The 18,160-nt window shown below is 38.2% G+C and overlaps 4 protein-coding genes across 4 annotated transcripts; 2 read left to right on the top strand and 2 right to left on the bottom strand.

The window, feature by feature from the left end:
- Positions 1–3,648: 3,648 nt before the first annotated feature.
- Positions 3,649–4,007, bottom strand: LOC111496642 (transcription factor PRE6-like). Its single transcript, XM_023147133.1, has 2 exons — positions 3,987–4,007; positions 3,649–3,801 (listed from the first exon to the last, which is right to left on the bottom strand). The coding sequence occupies exons 1-2, from the start codon at positions 4,005–4,007 to the stop codon at positions 3,649–3,651; spliced, it is 174 nt and encodes a 57-aa protein (XP_023002901.1).
- Positions 4,008–5,111: 1,104 nt separating this feature from the next.
- On the top strand, positions 5,112–10,663 carry LOC111496468 (probable serine/threonine-protein kinase PBL3). Its single transcript, XM_023146915.1, has 6 exons — positions 5,112–5,259; positions 6,127–6,467; positions 6,609–6,744; positions 8,090–8,226; positions 8,316–8,439; positions 10,113–10,663. The coding sequence occupies exons 1-6, from the start codon at positions 5,196–5,198 to the stop codon at positions 10,508–10,510; spliced, it is 1,200 nt and encodes a 399-aa protein (XP_023002683.1). The 5' UTR covers positions 5,112–5,195; the 3' UTR covers positions 10,511–10,663.
- A 1,202-nt stretch (positions 10,664–11,865) lies between these two features.
- On the top strand, positions 11,866–13,482 carry LOC111496466 (major extracellular endoglucanase-like). The gene is made up of 3 exons (XM_023146913.1): positions 11,866–12,276; positions 12,389–12,986; positions 13,067–13,482. Exons 1-3 carry the CDS (start codon positions 11,866–11,868, stop codon positions 13,480–13,482), a joined length of 1,425 nt encoding a protein of 474 aa, XP_023002681.1.
- A 3,210-nt stretch (positions 13,483–16,692) lies between these two features.
- Positions 16,693–17,811, bottom strand: LOC111496469 (transcription factor PRE6-like). Its single transcript, XM_023146916.1, has 2 exons — positions 17,683–17,811; positions 16,693–16,845 (listed from the first exon to the last, which is right to left on the bottom strand). Exons 1-2 carry the CDS (start codon positions 17,809–17,811, stop codon positions 16,693–16,695), a joined length of 282 nt encoding a protein of 93 aa, XP_023002684.1.
- Between the last annotated feature and the right edge of the window lie 349 nt (positions 17,812–18,160).

Genomic DNA, 18,160 nt, shown 5'->3' with positions numbered 1-18,160 from the left:
ATGCCATGGTAGTGTTTTAGGATGGTAGATTTTGTTCTTAAATCATATTTGGTCAATAATCTTTTCGTATTCAAACGAGCATGAGTCTTTTCGTATTCGAACGAGCATGAGTCTTTTCGTATTCGAACGAGCATGAGTCTTTTCGTATTCGAACGAGCATGAGTCTTTTCGTATTCGAACGAGCATGAGTCTTTTCGTATTCGAACGAGCATGAGTCTTTTCGTATTCGAACGAGCATGAGTCTTTTCGTATTCGAACGAGCATGAGTCTTTTCGTATTCGAACGAGCATGAGTCTTTTCGTATTCGAACGAGCATGAGTCTTTTCGTATTCGAACGAGCATGAGTCTTTTCGTATTCGAACGAGCATGAGTCTTTTCGTATTCGAACGAGCATGAGTCTTTTCGTATTCGAACGAGCATGAGTCTTTTCGTATTCGAACGAGCATGAGTCTTTTCGTATTCGAACGAGCATGAGTCTTTTCGTATTCGAACGAGCATGAGTCTTTTCGTATTCGAACGAGCATGAGTCTTTTCGTATTCGAACGAGCATGAGTCTTTTCGTATTCGAACGAGCATGAGTCTTTTCGTATTCGAACGAGCATGAGTCTTTTCGTATTCGAACGAGCATGAGTCTTTTCGTATTCGAACGAGCATGAGTCTTTTCGTATTCGAACGAGCATGAGTCTTTTCGTATTCGAACGAGCATGAGTCTTTTCGTATTCGAACGAGCATGAGTCTTTTCGTATTCGAACGAGCATGAGTCTTTTCGTATTCGAACGAGCATGAGTCTTTTCGTATTCGAACGAGCATGAGTCTTTTCGTATTCGAACGAGCATGAGTCTTTTCGTATTCGAACGAGCATGAGTCTTTTCGTATTCGAACGAGCATGAGTCTTTTCGTATTCGAACGAGCATGAGTCTTTTCGTATTCGAACGAGCATGAGTCTTTTCGTATTCGAACGAGCATGAGTCTTTTCGTATTCGAACGAGCATGAGTCTTTTCGTATTCGAACGAGCATGAGTCTTTTCGTATTCGAACGAGCATGAGTCTTTTCGTATTCGAACGAGCATGAGTCTTTTCGTATTCAAACGAGCATGAGTCTTTTCGTATTCAAACGAGCATGAGTCTTTTCGTATTCAAACGAGCATGAGTCTTTTCGTATTCAAACGAGCATGAGTCTTTTAGTATTCAAACGATGGAACATATTTTGGAATAGCACATGCAAAATTTATGCGATCACTCAAGCAATAACTACACTCCATCCCTTTGGATAAAAAAAGGGTAGTACTTGTAGTACAGAAATATTCATATTGTTGTCCCTTGATCTTAGGGCCCAATGAACAAACTTTGACACCTTGTGGAGGAACATTCCCTTGAGTTTTTGGGGCATTTAGCGGTAATTTCTTTTTAAAATAATGTCATGTTATTGAATCGAATTGATAATTTTAGAACTGAATTTTCTTATAAGGGTGTGAAAATCTAAGATCCCACACAAATTGCGAAACATTCTTATAAGGTGTGGAAACCTAATATACCACATAAATTACGACACATTTTTATAAGGGTGTGAAAACCATATCTGCTTGGGCTGTTACAAGTGGTATTAGAGCTAGACACCGGGTGATGTACCAGCGAGGCACTGAGCCCTGAAGGGAGGTGGACACCGGGTGGTGTGCCAGCGAGAACGTTGAGCCCAGAATGGGGTGGATATTGTGAGTTTCCACATCGATTGGAGAGAGGAACGAGCGAGAACGTTGAGCCCAGAATGGGGTGGATATTGTGAGTTTCCACATCGATTGGAGAGAGGAACGAGTGTCAGCGAGGACGTGAGCAATGAAGGGATGTGGACATCGGACGATGAGCCAGCGAGGACACTGGGCCCCGAAGGGAGGTGCATTGTGAGATCCCAAATCAATTGGAGAGAGGAACGAGTGCGCAAGACTGGGCCCCGAAGGGAGGTGCATTGTGAGATCCCAAATCAATTGGAGAGAGGAACGAGTGCGCAAGGACGTTGGGCCTCAAAGGGAGGTGGACATCGAGCGGTGGTGTGCCAGCAAGGACACTGAGCCCTGAAGGGAGGTTGACACCAGGTGGTGTACCAGCGAAGACGCTAGGCCCAAAAAAGGGGGTGGATTGTGAGATCCCACATCGATTGAAGAGAGGAACGATTGCCAGCAAGGACGTTGGGCCCCGAAGGTAGGTGGACATCAAATGGTGTGCCAACAAGGACACTGGGCCTCGAAGGGGATAGATTGTGAGACCCAACATCGATGGGAGAGAGAAATGAGTGTCAGTGAGGACGTTGGGCTCTGAAGGGAGGTGGATTTCAAGATCCTACATCGGTAGGAGAGGGAAACAAAGTATTATTTATAAGGGTTTGGAAACCTCTCTATAGCCGATTCGTTTTAAAAACCTTGAGAGGGAGCTTGAAAAGGAAAGCCCAAAGAGGACAATATCTACTAGTGGTGTGGGCTTGAGCAATTATATTAGCCAATCAGAAAGAAAGGACCACACAACAGCCTGTAAGCTAGTAGAGACTCGAGGTCACTCCCCTTGAAATTATATTATTAGGATACAAGACGGGAACTACGAAAAGTCGGTAATTGTACTTGTAAGTTGGTTATGCTAGAGTCGTATGCATGTGTTCTGTAGTATTATTAGGTTATCACCTGGGGATCATTCATTGGTTATGCTAGAGTCGTATGCATGTGTTCTGTAGTATTATTAGGTTATCACCTGGGGATCATTCAAAGGATCTCCAACTATTTTTTCGACATTGAATATGCTCTATAGAACTATTATAGAAAAGACAACTAGTAGATTTTTTTGTGAGACAGAAGTCATATATATCTTAAAGTTGAATTATGGTAGAGGTGGCACCCCCACCTTATCATGCTTTGATTTGAAAACAGGGGAATGATGGAGTGCAACCTGACTTTAATAATGTACTCAAGGAAGCTTGGTCACATGACTTTAATAATCCAAGGATGTTCAATAGAGCTTGATATTGTTAACCAAATCATTGGATAGGGTCATAAGATTAGTTCAGCCAAGCGTTAAAATGTATATTTGGAGAATGAAAACTCTATGCGAGAGCTCAGGTAAACTTGGAGATGGTATTAGCAAAACTTGGAGATGGTATTAGCTAAGCTTGGAGGAGCTATACGAGTCTTAACCTTACAATACTTTGATGATAACCTAAGGGTGAGAATCTAGGTCATTACACCAAGAGACCTATTAGTAAACACATGTTATACCGATCCATAGAGTTTATAGATATGGTTGATATCTATTTGTGAGCCTACGAATGAGCTACTTATTGAATAGCTTTGTACTCACGTGTGCTAATCTTTTTTTCTCTGGCAAACGGTACCTAAGATAATAATTAGTAACTAACATATTCTAAAAGTTAGGATGCTATGAAGTTGGTTTGATTAGAGTCTTATATAGACTCGAGAACGTCGGTTGTAAATGTGTTTGAGACATGTTACATGTCGGCTTGTATACTTCGAATTTTATTATAATAATTTTTTAGATTAATTTTATTATAATAATTTTTTAGATTAAGTTATTTAGCCTCGAAAGGAACCGACATGGTAGGAGATAAAGAGATTGAAAATAGTGGTTAATAATTAGTGAAATGGTTTTTTACATTAATAAACTCCTAATGAGAGCAGCCTCGGCGCTATCGTTTTGTGTTGCGGCCAAGAGTTGCGACAATCGATCACTTAAATCATTCATTTCCCCATGTAAGCTCCTTATGTAATTGCACGTTTCTTGCAACACTTCTGAAGCTGACACCTACGCAAAAAATAATAAATTAAGTACACTATAGAGCCTCCTCGAGACCTATGGAACCCTCGAACAACCTTCCCTTAATAGAGGCTCGACTCCTTTTATGGAGTCCTAAAACAAAGTACATCATTTGTTCAACACTAGAGTTACTTTTGACTATACATTCGAGGCTAGCAACTTATTTGTTCAACATTTGGAGATTCTATTGACATTGCTAATTTAAGAGCATAACTCTAATAGTATATTAGGAATCACGACTATCCACTTCCTACGTTAGCTAATTTAGAGAATGATCATGGGTTTATAAGTAAGGAATACATCTTCATTGATACGAGACCTTTTGAGAAAACCCAAATCAATGTCATGAGAGTTTATGCTCAGAGTGGACAATAACATACCATTGTAGAGATTTGTGATTCCTAACATGGTATTAGAGTCATGCCCTTAACTTAGTCATGTCAATAGAATCCACAAATGTCGTGGTCCTCAAAGGTGTAGTCAAAAGTGACTCAAGTGTTAAACAAATTGGGTACTTTGTTCGAGGACTCTAGAGAAGGAGTCGAGCCTCAATTAATGGGAGGCTGTTCGAGGGCTCCATAGGCCTCAAGGGAGGCTCTATAGTGTAGTTTGTTCGAGGGGAGGATTGTTGGGAGGGAGTCCCACCTTGACCCATATTGCCTAATTTAGGGAATGATCATATAAGTTTATAAGTAAAGAATACATCTACATTGGTATGAGATCTTTTGGGAAAATCCAAATCAAAACCACCAGAGTTTATATCAAAGTGGATAATATCATACCATTGTGAGAGTCGTGATTCCTAACAATCCTCAAAACATTTGGTTATGTGATATCATAACGTGATTGTAAAGCATAAAGCACAAACAAAATCATTATCGAACGGATGAAATAATGGGTGAGTAGAAGAGTTAGGGTCCCGTTTTCATGTGTTGTTGGAGGAAATGGAAAAGAAGAATTAGTAGTTGTATGGAATGATTCATTGACGTTGACAGCCCACTCACTTTCATGTGTTTTTCTAGAAAGGTTGAAAAACTTCTATCTAATAAATTTATTTTAAAATAGTTCAAAACAGATCATATCTACAATTATTTTATTAATATAGGTGAACACTATTATTATTATTATTATTATTATTATTATATTTTTATAAAATAATTATAAGCTGAATTCTTATCATTAAATTAAGAAAAAAAAAATGAAATTGTCGCCATTCATAATCCCAACGCCAAACACGCCCCATCAATTTGAACGAACTCCAATATGAAATGAATAAATACAAATTTTAGATTAAAAAAAAAAAAAACTCCAAAGGGAACCTTTCCTCTTCCTTGAGGCTTCTGCAAGCTTCACCTTCCATTTTAATTTCACAATCACTGCCAATGGGTAACTGCCTAGATTCTTCTGCTAAAGTTGAAACTTCCCACAGCTCCCAAGCGACTTCCGGTAAGAGTTTTCGAGTTTTGCCTGATGGTTTCTGAGTTTCCGCTGGATTTTTTGGTGGATTCTGCTATTTCTCTTCTTCTTTTTGCTGTGTTCTTACCAAATTTGAAATAGGGTTTTTGGTTTAGCGATATTGTATAGCTTCGTAGTGTTCGTACTTCAAAAATTGGTTCCAAGTTTCAGATTCATTTTTCTGATTGGGAAGAAAAAGATTTAGGAGTAGAAATTTATTTCAAACTCCTACAAAATCCAACCATTTTTATTAGTTTTTTTTTACAATTAGAAACAAGATTTGAAATCCTTGTTTCAAGAGATGATAAACAAGAGAAATCATTTCAAATATTTCAAAATCTTTGTGAAAACAAACAGGCCATCAAGTGTTCTTGCACTTTAAACCGTTTCTAGGCCATTAAACTTCATTTTTGTTCAACAAATCTCTATATTAGTTTACTTAGTTCAACAATTATGCATCCAAACACTGATATCCCCCCCTACAATTAGCTGCAAGGGTGGAGAAAAGAACAAAGGGCGCTAACTTTTTAAAATGGAAAGATATTGCATCTAAAAAATTAGAAGGTCAAATTCTCCCCCTACCTCTGAAATTTATGGCTCCGCCCCTATTAGATGGTTACATTAATCTAAAATGAAAGCATTAAATGGACCTAATTAACGACAAGACGTATTAGACATATAATTAAACGATTAGAGATTTATAAGTAACTTTCTTAAGTACAGGGTCCCAAGCGATGCGACGCGAAAGTTTTTGAGATATTTTAGAAACTTTGTAATCTTTTGATAGGATGTTCTGTTAATGAATTTAAATTTGCAATAACCAATGATTTCCTCTGTTTGTTCTTCTTGATGGATTAGAAATCTCCCGAAGTTCAAGCAAGAAATGTCATCCATTAGTTCCTTCCAATCTTCTTAGCTCATTGGAAGATAGGAACCAAAACATATCGAGTCTTACCACATCAACACCAGAAGGTGAAATATTGTCATCTTCCAATTTGAAGCCTTTCTCTTTCAGTGAACTCAAGAATGCAACTAGAAATTTTCGACCCGACAGTCTGTTGGGTGAAGGGGGATTTGGTTGTGTTTTCAAAGGATGGATTGATGAAAACACATGGGCCGCTACAAGGCCAGGATCGGGAATTGTTGTTGCTGTCAAGAAGCTTAAGCTTGAAGCTCCCCAAGGCCACAAGGAGTGGTTGGTATGTAGCTTACTTGACACACTCTCTCTCTCTCTCTCTCTCTCTCTCTCTCTCTCTCTCTCTCTCTCTCTCTCTCTCTCTCTCGTATGTTCCTTTTCGGTTGTATGTTCGTGTCTGCTACTAACTGCATACGAATTTCAGACAGAAGTTAATTATTTGGGAAAATTTCATCACCCAAATCTAGTTAAGCTGATTGGGTATTGCTTGGAAGGCAAGAATCGGTTATTGGTGTACGAGTTTATGCCGAGAGGGAGTTTGGAGAATCATCTCTTCAGAAGTAAGTTCCTGGGAAATAGCATTTACCTTACTTCTATCCTGTGGATGCCTCATATGGTTGACTCTGCTTGATTTAATACAATTCTATGGATTCAGTTTCTTGAATATTCTTCGTTGAAATATGTTTGCTTCTCTCTCTCAAATGCTATAATTATCAGTTGCCAACTTGCCACATTGTAAAGGTAGTTAACAGTTTGTGTATGTATGCTGATGAAAGTTCATCTTTTTGCAGTTTATTTTTCTTGCATGTTAATTTCTAAAACTTATGATTATTATGAAGCATATTGAAAAGAATTTATATTATGATCTTCTTTAGGAGAGATCCCAAGGATTATTACTGAATCAACAGAATCTTATCCGTTGCTTTTGTTAGCCATTTGGATTGGCCTAGTGGTCGGGCAATATGATTAGTAAAAGGTTAGAGGGAATGAGTTCAAGCTATATTGACCATTTTTCTTGAATTTAATATCTTATGAGTTATCTTGGAAATAAAATGTAGCAGGGTTAGGTGGTTGGTTTTTGAGATTAGTTGAGATGTGCGCAAGATGACCCACTCATGGGTATTAAAAAAAGAATAATCAGTTGCCTGCTTTACTTGAATATTGAGGAATCCAAAGAGGTACGTGAACTATAGTTTTACTTCTCATTCCAACATGATGAATGATGGTCCTCTTAGATATTCCTTATATATTGTAACGGCCAAAGTCCACCATTTGCAGATATTATCCTCTTTGAGCTTTTCCTTTTAGGCTTCCCCTTGCTAAAACACGTCCTTGCTGGCACTTGTTCCCTTCTTTAATCAATGTGGGACCCCCCCCCCCAATCCACCCCTTTCTTGTTAGTACACTACCTCGTGTCCACCCCCTTTGGGGCTCAGCCTCCTCGCTGGCACATCGTCTAGTGTCTGACTCTGATACCATTTGTAACGGTTCAAGTCCACCGCTAGCAGGTATTGTTCTCTTTGGGCTTCCCCACAAAGTTTTTAAAACGTGTTTGCTAGGGAGAGGAATCCACACCCTTATAAAGAATGATTCGTTCTCCTTCCCAACTGATATGGGATCTCATATATACTTTTTTTTGAAGTTGGAGCTGTATTACTTTACATAGGACTAAGAGTACTCGAAGATCTAAATGGTCTTCGCATCTTGATGATGTTGCATATTACCCTCTATTCTTTACAAGTTTATAATGGGAAAAATGCTTGCATGTTATCCTCTTTACTAGTTTATAGTGAGATAAGTACTTTCACATGATTTTGGATTTTGATATGAACAACTTGGGAGATTCACACTTTATTTTTGCTTCTGAAATTCAACAAACTTACCTGCTAAGTTCTGTTGTGCCAGCGTGTTCCCAACCTCTTTCTTGGGCAGTAAGGATCAAAGTGGCCATAGCTGCCGCCAGAGGTCTTTCTTTTCTTCACGAAGCCGAATCACCCGTCATTTATCGCGATTTCAAGGCATCCAACATCCTACTTGATGCAGTAAGGCAGCTCTTCTTGTTAAGAACACAAATGATATATGATCTTATTGTAGGAATTGTTAATGGTAATTTTGAGCATTGTTAATGCAGGAATTCAATGCTAAGCTTTCTGATTTTGGTTTGGCGAGGGCTGGTCCCACTGGAGATAGAACTCATGTAACTACTCAAGTTATGGGGACTCGAGGCTATGCTGCACCTGAATATGTTGCTACAGGTTCGTAACATACCCTATATTTCATATTGTGGTGACTTTCTCTCTTTCATTTACATAAGTTGATTTTCTCTCTTTTTCCATTTTATAACGCAAGAGACACCAGGAATTTGAAACTTAGTTCCAAAAGTACAAAATAATATCCACGGAGTCGAATCAAAATGGTTTTCAAAATATTGAAATTTCGAGAAGCAACATTAAAATAATATTATAATGACCAAGAAGAAAGATAGACTCGATCTAAGGGATGCCCCTGCAGTTGCATGGCTTTGCACGCTCTTGTTGCCGATGGTGGTCTATACTCCATCTGAAAAAAGAAAAGAAAAACATGAATGAATATAAAAATACCCCGTAAGCAACCTACTTGTAAAGGTTCGCCGGACTTAATCCTTAGGATGGTCTCTCAAGGTATGTGCTCATATTTTGACTCTAGCATTAGCCAATGTCATGTTCGATACTAACCCTATAAGGCTTATACGTACCAAAATCCTAAACACGCATACTCTAGGGTGTATAACTAAGCCCCTCTGAGCCAGTAATGTAGAGTTAGGTTGTACTTGGCCTTTTCTTTACATTTTCCCAAAGTCTATTATTAACTCAGTGGTACTAGCACATGAGTCAACTAGCTCTATAATGGACTCACGGGTATGTTTCATGTTGTATGAGGTAATCTGTGCACTATTAGACCACCTGCACCCATATGAATTGTCTACTAGGTGCACTCTATAGCATATTCTCTATGACTTCGGCATCTCCTGTGGGTGCCAATTAACTCTTTATCTATCAAGTAAACACTAATCATGCTAGAAAAGTTTGAGGTTACTCGTCAACCGTCCCTACTTGATTCCTTGGTCACCCAAAAATACCGGTGGGACCAAATGTGGATCCTAGAACTAAGAGAATGTGCAATATTTTCTCATGTTCATGCTTATAATCATTTAGACTCTCTAGGGCACATGGCATATTTCCAATATAATATTCGGGGATACAAAGGTATTTAGTCCCTATAACACAATCATGCATAATACACACATGTAACGGTGTCCAACATGCTCAATCAACAGATTTACAAGCATACGAAGCATGCTAAAGTCCTCATAAAGTTAACACTAGTAAAAGTATATAATATACAAGCGAAAACTTTAAAATAATATCGTGCTCAACCAAGAAACAAACTAGTTTTTAGCTTAACTATATACGACTTGATCAATTAGGTTTACCATCATGCTTTCTAATAAATTTGCCCATTGTCCTAATCGACCCCTACAAGTATTACTTAAAAATTATCCACGTGGCTACTTGTTTGTTGATTATTCGAGCTTGTTTCTAGTCTCCAAGAGTTTCCATTTACAAAAATCCTTAATTATGTCCTATGGGACGAAAAGTCAGGACTATTCTAGGGTGTTTATGTTTTTTTAGTGGGTTCAATTAAAGTTCTGACTATGATGGTTTAGAGTATGAATCTATATGGTCTCCATTGCTATTCTAAAAAGAGTACGTAAACATTGGTGAAACTATGAACTTAGTGAGAAAATGTGCACACGAATGCTACTAGCTTTTACATTATCCATACAAAGATATCATTGAAATTTTTTATTTATGTTACATTCTTTATGTTTCTTGAAAGAAATTCTTGGCAGTTAACTGTGTAAACTGCAATATCCATTGCTTGGCAGGTCGATTGACATCGAAAAGTGATGTTTATAGTTTTGGGGTTGTGTTACTCGAATTGTTATCTGGTCGACGTGCTGAGGACAATCTTGTCAATTGGGCAAGTCCATATTTGGGTGATAAAAGAAGGTTATTTCGAATTATGGACACCAAACTTGAGGGGCGGTATCCTCAAAAGGGAGCTTACATGGTCACTAATTTGGCTACACAATGCCTTAGGAGTGAACCAAGAGCTCGACCACGAATGGTAGATATTTTGGGTGCATTAGAGGAGCTTGAATCCCTAAAAACAACAACTAGAATCTCACAACCAATTCAACGTGCAACTCTTACTTTGACAAACCCGAAGTCAAAGACTGAAGCACCTCTTTTGATATCGCATCAGAAGTCACCACGACGATAATAATGAAAATTTATAGTATAGTGTACACAAAGGTTTGAATCGAGCAGAATCACTCAAATTATTAGTGCTACCCCAAAAAAAATATATTGATAGATTCTTTACCATGTATATTAAGGTTTGAGTTGGGTAAAAATAGAAGTTCGAGTTGTGTAACAGTTTCTCGAAAAGGAAAACGACCAGTCTGCCTTCGAGCTGCCTCTTATTATGGGTAGGGTGGGTGCTTCATGTGTTGGGATTATACTATAAAGGCATGTAATTAATTATTTTTATTTTTTAATAATATTTTTAATTATTTTATTTATAATTTTATATTATTTATTATAATATAAATTCAAGTTTATTAATATGTCGTACATGATAATTATGTTAATGTTAGGTGTATAAGACCGGACCCAAAATATTTAATTTTTTTTTATAAATTTGTTTATTGAAAAGATTAATGTTTCTCAAAATGATTCTATATAACTCGATCTTAATCCTTATCCTTTATGAGTTCATTATCTTTTATGAGTTATGAACTCAGTGCTGTGAAAGTTTGCTAATAGTTCTTTCTGTTAGACGAACACGACTCTCCACAATGGTATGATATTGTCCACTTTGGGTGTAAGCTCTCATGGCTTTGCTTTGGGCTTCCCCAAAAGGCCTCACACTAGTATTCCTCACTTATAAACTCATGATCATTCCCTAAATTAGTCGATGTGGGACTTTCATCATCCAACACTTTCAACTCATAGCCCATCTCGAGCCCCGTCCTCTGAATACAACTTGTCTTATGTATAACTAGGTTTACAGTATACAATTTATTTTGTAGCGTATAAGTGAGTGTAACTCAATTATATGTTTAAAAAATGAACATGTACTTATAATATCTCTTGTTATAAGCTTATTATTATTATTATAAATTTTTTAAAAGGTTTTTCAGATTCCAAAATAGGTAAGCAATAATCCTTCATTTCCTTCACATTCCAACTAAAAATAGAAAAACCAATAAAATCAAAACAGCAAAACTATAAAGTTGGCTTTTCAATAGGAAAAAGATATGATGAGTTCCTAGTCAAATGTAAAACAGATTTAATATATATTTTTCTTCAAATTTATTCGCCTATTTCAAACAATAATCCTATCCTTCTACTTCTACTCTATAAATACAACATTACATTCACTTCATTCTTCGTACTTCTCATTTACAAGGTATAATGGCTAGAACACTCTATCTAATTGCTTTAATCTTCTCGTCTTTGTTTGCTTTTTCTCAATCCTTACCTCTCTCTACACGAGGAAGATGGATTGTAGATGCTCGAACAGGTGAACGTGTGAAGTTGAGTTGTGTCAATTTGGTATCTCATGCTCAGTCTATGGTTGCTCAAGGACTTGATAAACGTCCTTTGAAAGAGTTGGTAGCTGAGATTAGTAGTCGCAAATTCAATTGTGTTCGATTGACATGGTCTGTTCATATGTTTACTCGTTATGCATATGAGACTATTGGTGATGTCTTTGACGGTCTAGATATTGCTGATGTAAAAAATGGAGTTAAAAGGCACAATCCTGAAATATTGAAAATGACGGTTGCTAAGGCGTTTCAAACTGTCATTAATGCTTTGGGCTCGGAGAAAATTATGGTTATTTTAGATAACCATATTAGCCAACCAAGATGGTGTTGCTCTCTCGATGATGGAAATGGCTTCTTTGGAGATTGCAATTTTAACCCTAGTGAATGGCTTCAAGGCTTGTCATTTGTTGCCGTGCAATTCACATGCAATCCATATGTGAGTTTGACTTTCTAAATTAACTTTTTAGCGTTACATTAATATTTAACAAATGAAAATTTCATTATCATTACTAATATTTTGAATTTTTACGATCCTTTTTGTGTTAAAGGTGATAGGAATGAGTTTAAGAAACGAGCTTCGAGGGCCATTATCAAATGCTGATGCCTGGTGCTATTATGTGAGACAAGGAAGCCAACTCATCCACCGAATAAACCCTAATCTTCTTGTAGTCATTTCTGGACTAAACTATGACAATGATCTAAGCCATCTAAAGAAAAGGCCTCTAGGCTACACTTTACATAACAAAGTAGTGTTGGAGGCACATCTCTACTCGTTCAGTGGAGATCATGAAAGCAAGTTCACAAAGAATCCATTAAATGTAATATGCGACCAAATCATGGAGAAGTTTGAAAAGGAAGCCGGGTTTGTGGTGGACATGGAGAATCCATATCCTTTGTTCCTTAGTGAATTCGGGTACGATCAATCAGGTGGAAACGACGCTCAAAATCGATTCATGAGCTGCTTTTTAGCTCGAATTGTAGAGAAGGATATTGATTGGGCATTGTGGGCTTTCCAAGGAAGTTATATGTACCGACAAGGACATCAAGATATTGAAGAAAGTTTTGGTGTTATGGATTATTCTTGGACTAAAGATCGTAACCCTAAACTTCAACAATTACTTCAACTTGCCAAGAGAATCAACCAAGGTTTGTCGTTTCTGAATTATCTATATGAATCCTATATATATTTTTTGGTCAGAATTTGAAACCAAAGTTTGTTTTTGCAGATCCAAATTCAAAAGAACCAATGTCATACATAATGTTACACCCAGCATCGGGACAATGTGTCAAGTCCAATAGCAACGGAGAAGCTGAACTTGGTGATTGTACAGCACCGACCCAATGGAACCATACTGGAGATGCAAGTTTGATGAAGTCGTCAAGCGGGAAATGTTTGAAGTCTGCTGGAGATGGAAAGTCGCCGGTGGTATCTGATGATTGCTCCGGTGATGGAAGCAATTGGACGGTGGCTTCCAAAGCAAAGCTTCAATTGGCCACCAAAATTGGTGAGGACAACTTTTGTTTGGAAAAGGAATCTGATACTTCAATTGTGGTGAAGAAATGCATTTGTCTAGACCAGGGGAGTTGCATGGATGATCCTCAAAGCCAATGGTTCAAGCTTATTCCAACCAATGTTGCTTAGTTTATTTATCAATTTTAATTAGAAATTTAGAATTTTGTTCAATTTCTATTGGAATTGGAATTTGGTGGAATTTGGTAGGGGTTTGGCATGAAAGTTTTGTAAATGCCATGGTAGTGTTTTAGGATGGTAGATTTTGTTCTTAAATCATATTTGGTCAATAATCTTTTCGTATTCAAACGAGCATGAGTTTTTTCGTATTCGAACGAGCATGAGTCTTTTCGTATTCGAACGAGCATGAGTCTTTTCGTATTCGAACGAGCATGAGTCTTTTCGTATTCGAACGAGCATGAGTCTTTTCGTATTCGAACGAGCATGAGTCTTTTCGTATTCGAACGAGCATGAGTCTTTTCGTATTCGAACGAGCATGAGTCTTTTCGTATTCGAACGAGCATGAGTCTTTTCGTATTCGAACGAGCATGAGTCTTTTCGTATTCGAACGAGCATGAGTCTTTTCGTATTCGAACGAGCATGAGTCTTTTCGTATTCGAACGAGCATGAGTCTTTTCGTATTCGAACGAGCATGAGTCTTTTCGTATTCGAACGAGCATGAGTCTTTTCGTATTCGAACGAGCATGAGTCTTTTCGTATTCGAACGAGCATGAGTCTTTTCGTATTCGAACGAGCATGAGTCTTTTCGTATTCGAACGAGCATGAGTCTTTTCGTATTCGAACGAGCATGAGTCTTTTCGTATTCGAACGAGCATGAGTCTTTTCGTATTCGAACGAGCATGAGTCTTTTCGTATTCGAACGAGCATGAGTCTTTTCGTATTCGAACGAGCATGAGTCTTTTCGTATTCGAACGAGCATGAGTCTTTTCGTATTCGAACGAGCATGAGTCTTTTCGTATTCGAACGAGCATGAGTCTTTTCGTATTCGAACGAGCATGAGTCTTTTCGTATTCAAACGAGCATGAGTCTTTTCGTATTCAAACGAGCATGAGTCTTTTCGTATTCAAACGAGCATGAGTCTTTTAGTATTCAAACGATGGAACATATTTTGGAATAGCACATGCAAAATTTATGCGATCACTCAAGCAATAACTACACTCCATCCCTTTGGATAAAAAAAGGGTAGTACTTGTAGTACAGAAATATTCATATTGTTGTCCCTTGATCTTAGGGCCCAATGAACAAACTTTGACACCTTGTGGAGGAACATTCCCTTGAGTTTTTGGGGCATTTAGCGGTAATTTCTTTTTAAAATAATGTCATGTTATTGAATCGAATTGATAATTTTAGAACTGAATTTTCTTATAAGGGTGTGAAAATCTAAGATCCCACACAAATTGCGAAACATTCTTATAAGGTGTGGAAACCTAATATACCACATAAATTACGACACATTTTTATAAGGGTGTGAAAACCATATCTGCTTGGGCTGTTACAAGTGGTATTAGAGCTAGACACCGGGTGATGTACCAGCGAGGCACTGAGCCCTGAAGGGAGGTGGACACCGGGTGGTGTGCCAGCGAGAACGTTGAGCCCAGAATGGGGTGGATATTGTGAGTTTCCACATCGATTGGAGAGAGGAACGAGTGTCAGCGAGGACGTGAGCAATGAAGGGATGTGGACATCGGACGATGAGCCAGCGAGGATACTGGGCCCCGAAGGGAGGTGCATTGTGAGATCCCAAATCAATTGGAGAGAGGAACGAGTGCGCAAGGACGTTGGGCCTCAAAGGGAGGTGGACATCGAGCGGTGGTGTGCCAGCAAGGACACTGAGCCCTGAAGGGAGGTTGACACCAGGTGGTGTACCAGCGAAGACGCTAGGCCCAAAAAAGGGGGTGGATTGTGAGATCCCACATCGATTGAAGAGAGGAACGATTGCCAGCAAGGACGTTGGGCCCCGAAGGTAGGTGGACATCAAATGGTGTGCCAACAAGGACACTGGGCCTCGAAGGGGATAGATTGTGAGACCCAACATCGATGGGAGAGAGAAATGAGTGTCAGTGAGGACGTTGGGCTCTGAAGGGAGGTGGATTTCAAGATCCTACATCGGTAGGAGAGGGAAACAAAGTATTATTTATAAGGGTTTGGAAACCTCTCTATAGCCGATTCGTTTTAAAAACCTTGAGAGGGAGCTTGAAAAGGAAAGCCCAAAGAGGACAATATCTACTAGTGGTGTGGGCTTGAGCAATTATATTAGCCAATCAGAAAGAAAGGACCACACAACAGCCTGTAAGCTAGTAGAGACTCGAGGTCACTCCCCTTGAAATTATATTATTAGGATACAAGACGGGAACTACGAAAAGTCGGTAATTGTACTTGTAAGTTGGTTATGCTAGAGTCGTATGCATGTGTTCTGTAGTATTATTAGGTTATCACCTGGGGATCATTCAAAGGATCTCCAACTATTTTTTCGACATTGAATATGCTCTATAGAACTATTATAGAAAAGAAAACTAGTAGATTTTTTTGTGAGACAGAAGTCATATATATCTTAAAGTTGAATTATGGTAGAGGTGGCACCCCCACCTTATCATGCTTTGATTTGAAAACAGGGGAATGATGGAGTGCAACCTGACTTTAATAATGTACTCAAGGAAGCTTGGTCACATGACTTTAATAATCCAAGGATGTTCAATAGAGCTTGATATTGTTAACCAAATCATTGGATAGGGTCATAAGATTAGTTCAGCCAAGCGTTAAAATGTATATTTGGAGAATGAAAACTCTATGCGAGAGCTCAGGTAAACTTGGAGATGGTATTAGCAAAACTTGGAGATGGTATTAGCTAAGCTTGGAGGAGCTATACGAGTCTTAACCTTACAATACTTTGATGATAACCTAAGGGTGAGAATCTAGGTCATTACACCAAGAGACCTATTAGTAAACACATGTTATACCGATCCATAGAGTTTATAGATATGGTTGATATCTATTTGTGAGCCTACGAATGAGCTACTTATTGAATAGCTTTGTACTCACGTGTGCTAATCTTTTTTTCTCTGGCAAACGGTACCTAAGATAATAATTAGTAACTAACATATTCTAAAAGTTAGGATGCTATGAAGTTGGTTTGATTAGAGTCTTATATAGACTCGAGAACGTCGGTTGTAAATGTGTTTGAGACATGTTACATGTCGGCTTGTATACTTCGAATTTTAATATAATAATTTTTTAGATTAAGTTATTTAGCCTCGAAAGGAACCGACATGGTAGGAGATAAAGAGATTGAAAATAGTGGTTAATAATTAGTGAAATGGTATTTTACATTAATAAACTCCTAATGAGAGCAGCCTCGGCGCTATCGTTTTGTGTTGCGGCCAAGAGCTGCGACAATCGATCACTTAAATCATTCATTTCCCCATGTAAGCTCCTTATGTAATTGCACGTTTCTTGCAACACTTCTGAAGCCGACACCTACGCAAAAAATAATAAATTAAGTACACTATAGAGCCTCCTCGAGACCTATGGAACCCTCGAACAACCTTCCTTTAATAGAGGCTCGACTCCTTTTATGGAGTCGTAGAACAAAGTACATCATTTGTTCAACACTAGAGTTACTTTTGACTATACATTCGAGGCTAGCAACTTATTTGTTCAACATTTGGAGATTCTATTAACATTGCTAATTTAAGAGCATAACTCTAATAGTATATTAGGAATCACGACTATCCACTTCCTACATTAGCTAATTTAGAGAATGACCATGAGTTTATAAGTAAGAAATACATCTTCATTGATACGAGACCTTTTGAGGAAACCCAAATCAATGTCATGAGAGTCTATGCTCAGAGTGGACAATAACATACCATTGTAGAGATTTGTGATTCCTAACATGGTATCAGAGTCATGCCCTTAACTTAGCCATGTCAATAGAATCCACAAATGTCGTGGTTCTCAAAGGTGTAGTCAAAAGTGACTCAAGTGTTAAACAAATGGGGTACTTTGTTCGAGGACTCTACAAAAGGAGGCTGTTTGAGGGCTCCATAGGCCTCAGGGGAGGCTCTATAGTGTAGTTTGTTCGAGGGGAGGATTGTTGGGAGGGAGTCCCACCTTGACCCATATTGCCTAATTTAGGGAATGATCATAAGCTTATAAGTAAAGAATACATCTCCATTGGTATGAGATCTTTTGGGAAAATCCAAATCAAAACTACCAGAGTTTATATCAAAGTGGATAATATATACCATTATGAGAGTCGTGATTCCTAACAATTTTCAATGGTGTTGAAAAACAAAGAGTTAGAATTATAACCTTGTTGGGAGGGATGTTGCGAATCTGAGGAATGAGACGCTGCAGCTTGGAAACAATGTCGGTGATCTGATGGTCAGAGATATGAGCGGGGGAGGAGTTTCTAGAACAAGATGATCGTCGGGTGGACATTATGGGGAATGAGCAAAGAGATGTTGTGGGAATGAAGGATGGAGGAGTATTTATAGAGAAAGGGACTTGCTGGGGTTCAAGCGGACAGCTGCATTGGAGAATAGCTGTGGGTGAATTTGCTGTTGCTTTGCCTTTCTTACTTCTTTGGAGTTACATCTGTCTAATAGCTCTGCTAGGTCCATTGTCGTGTCGTGGACTATTTGACTATTTTCAGATTGGATTATTGGGTAATTTTTTTTATAATTAAAAAATTCTAATTATTTATTATGTCATCACTAACATTAAGTTTAATAATAATTTTATTTAGAATTAACTATTTATTAGTTAAGTTATAAGGTCAAATCTCTTC

Source organism: Cucurbita maxima, unplaced genomic scaffold (genome assembly GCF_002738345.1).
Source record: "Cucurbita maxima cultivar Rimu unplaced genomic scaffold, Cmax_1.0 Cma_Scf00022, whole genome shotgun sequence".
Lineage (NCBI taxonomy): Eukaryota > Viridiplantae > Streptophyta > Magnoliopsida > Cucurbitales > Cucurbitaceae > Cucurbita > Cucurbita maxima.
Note: the sequence above shows the minus strand (reverse complement) of the source record. Positions and strands in the feature narration are given on the sequence as shown.

What these genes read in the sequence shown, in the direction of transcription:
- LOC111496469 (XM_023146916.1), bottom strand. Translation starts at nt 17,811, where the DNA reads ATGTCCACCCGACGATCATCTTGTTCTAGAAACTCCTCCCCCGCTCAT. An exon ending in GCAACATCCCTCCCAACAAG is followed by an intron (nt 16,846 to 17,682) that starts GTTATAATTCTA and finishes TTTTTTGCGTAG; the next exon opens with GTGTCGGCTTCAGAAGTGTT.
- LOC111496642 (XM_023147133.1), bottom strand. Translation starts at nt 4,007, where the DNA reads ATGTCAATAGAATCTCCAAAT. An exon ending in TGTCAATAGAATCTCCAAAT is followed by an intron (nt 3,802 to 3,986) that starts GTTGAACAAATA and finishes TTTTTTGCGTAG; the next exon opens with GTGTCAGCTTCAGAAGTGTT.
- LOC111496466 (XM_023146913.1), top strand. Translation starts at nt 11,866, where the DNA reads ATGGTTGCTCAAGGACTTGATAAACGTCCTTTGAAAGAGTTGGTAGCT. An exon ending in AATTCACATGCAATCCATAT is followed by an intron (nt 12,277 to 12,388) that starts GTGAGTTTGACT and finishes TTTGTGTTAAAG; the next exon opens with GTGATAGGAATGAGTTTAAG. An exon ending in TGCCAAGAGAATCAACCAAG is followed by an intron (nt 12,987 to 13,066) that starts GTTTGTCGTTTC and finishes TTGTTTTTGCAG; the next exon opens with ATCCAAATTCAAAAGAACCA.
- LOC111496468 (XM_023146915.1), top strand. Translation starts at nt 5,196, where the DNA reads ATGGGTAACTGCCTAGATTCTTCTGCTAAAGTTGAAACTTCCCACAGC. An exon ending in GGAGAATCATCTCTTCAGAA is followed by an intron (nt 6,745 to 8,089) that starts GTAAGTTCCTGG and finishes CTGTTGTGCCAG; the next exon opens with CGTGTTCCCAACCTCTTTCT. An exon ending in ACCTGAATATGTTGCTACAG is followed by an intron (nt 8,440 to 10,112) that starts GTTCGTAACATA and finishes ATTGCTTGGCAG; the next exon opens with GTCGATTGACATCGAAAAGT.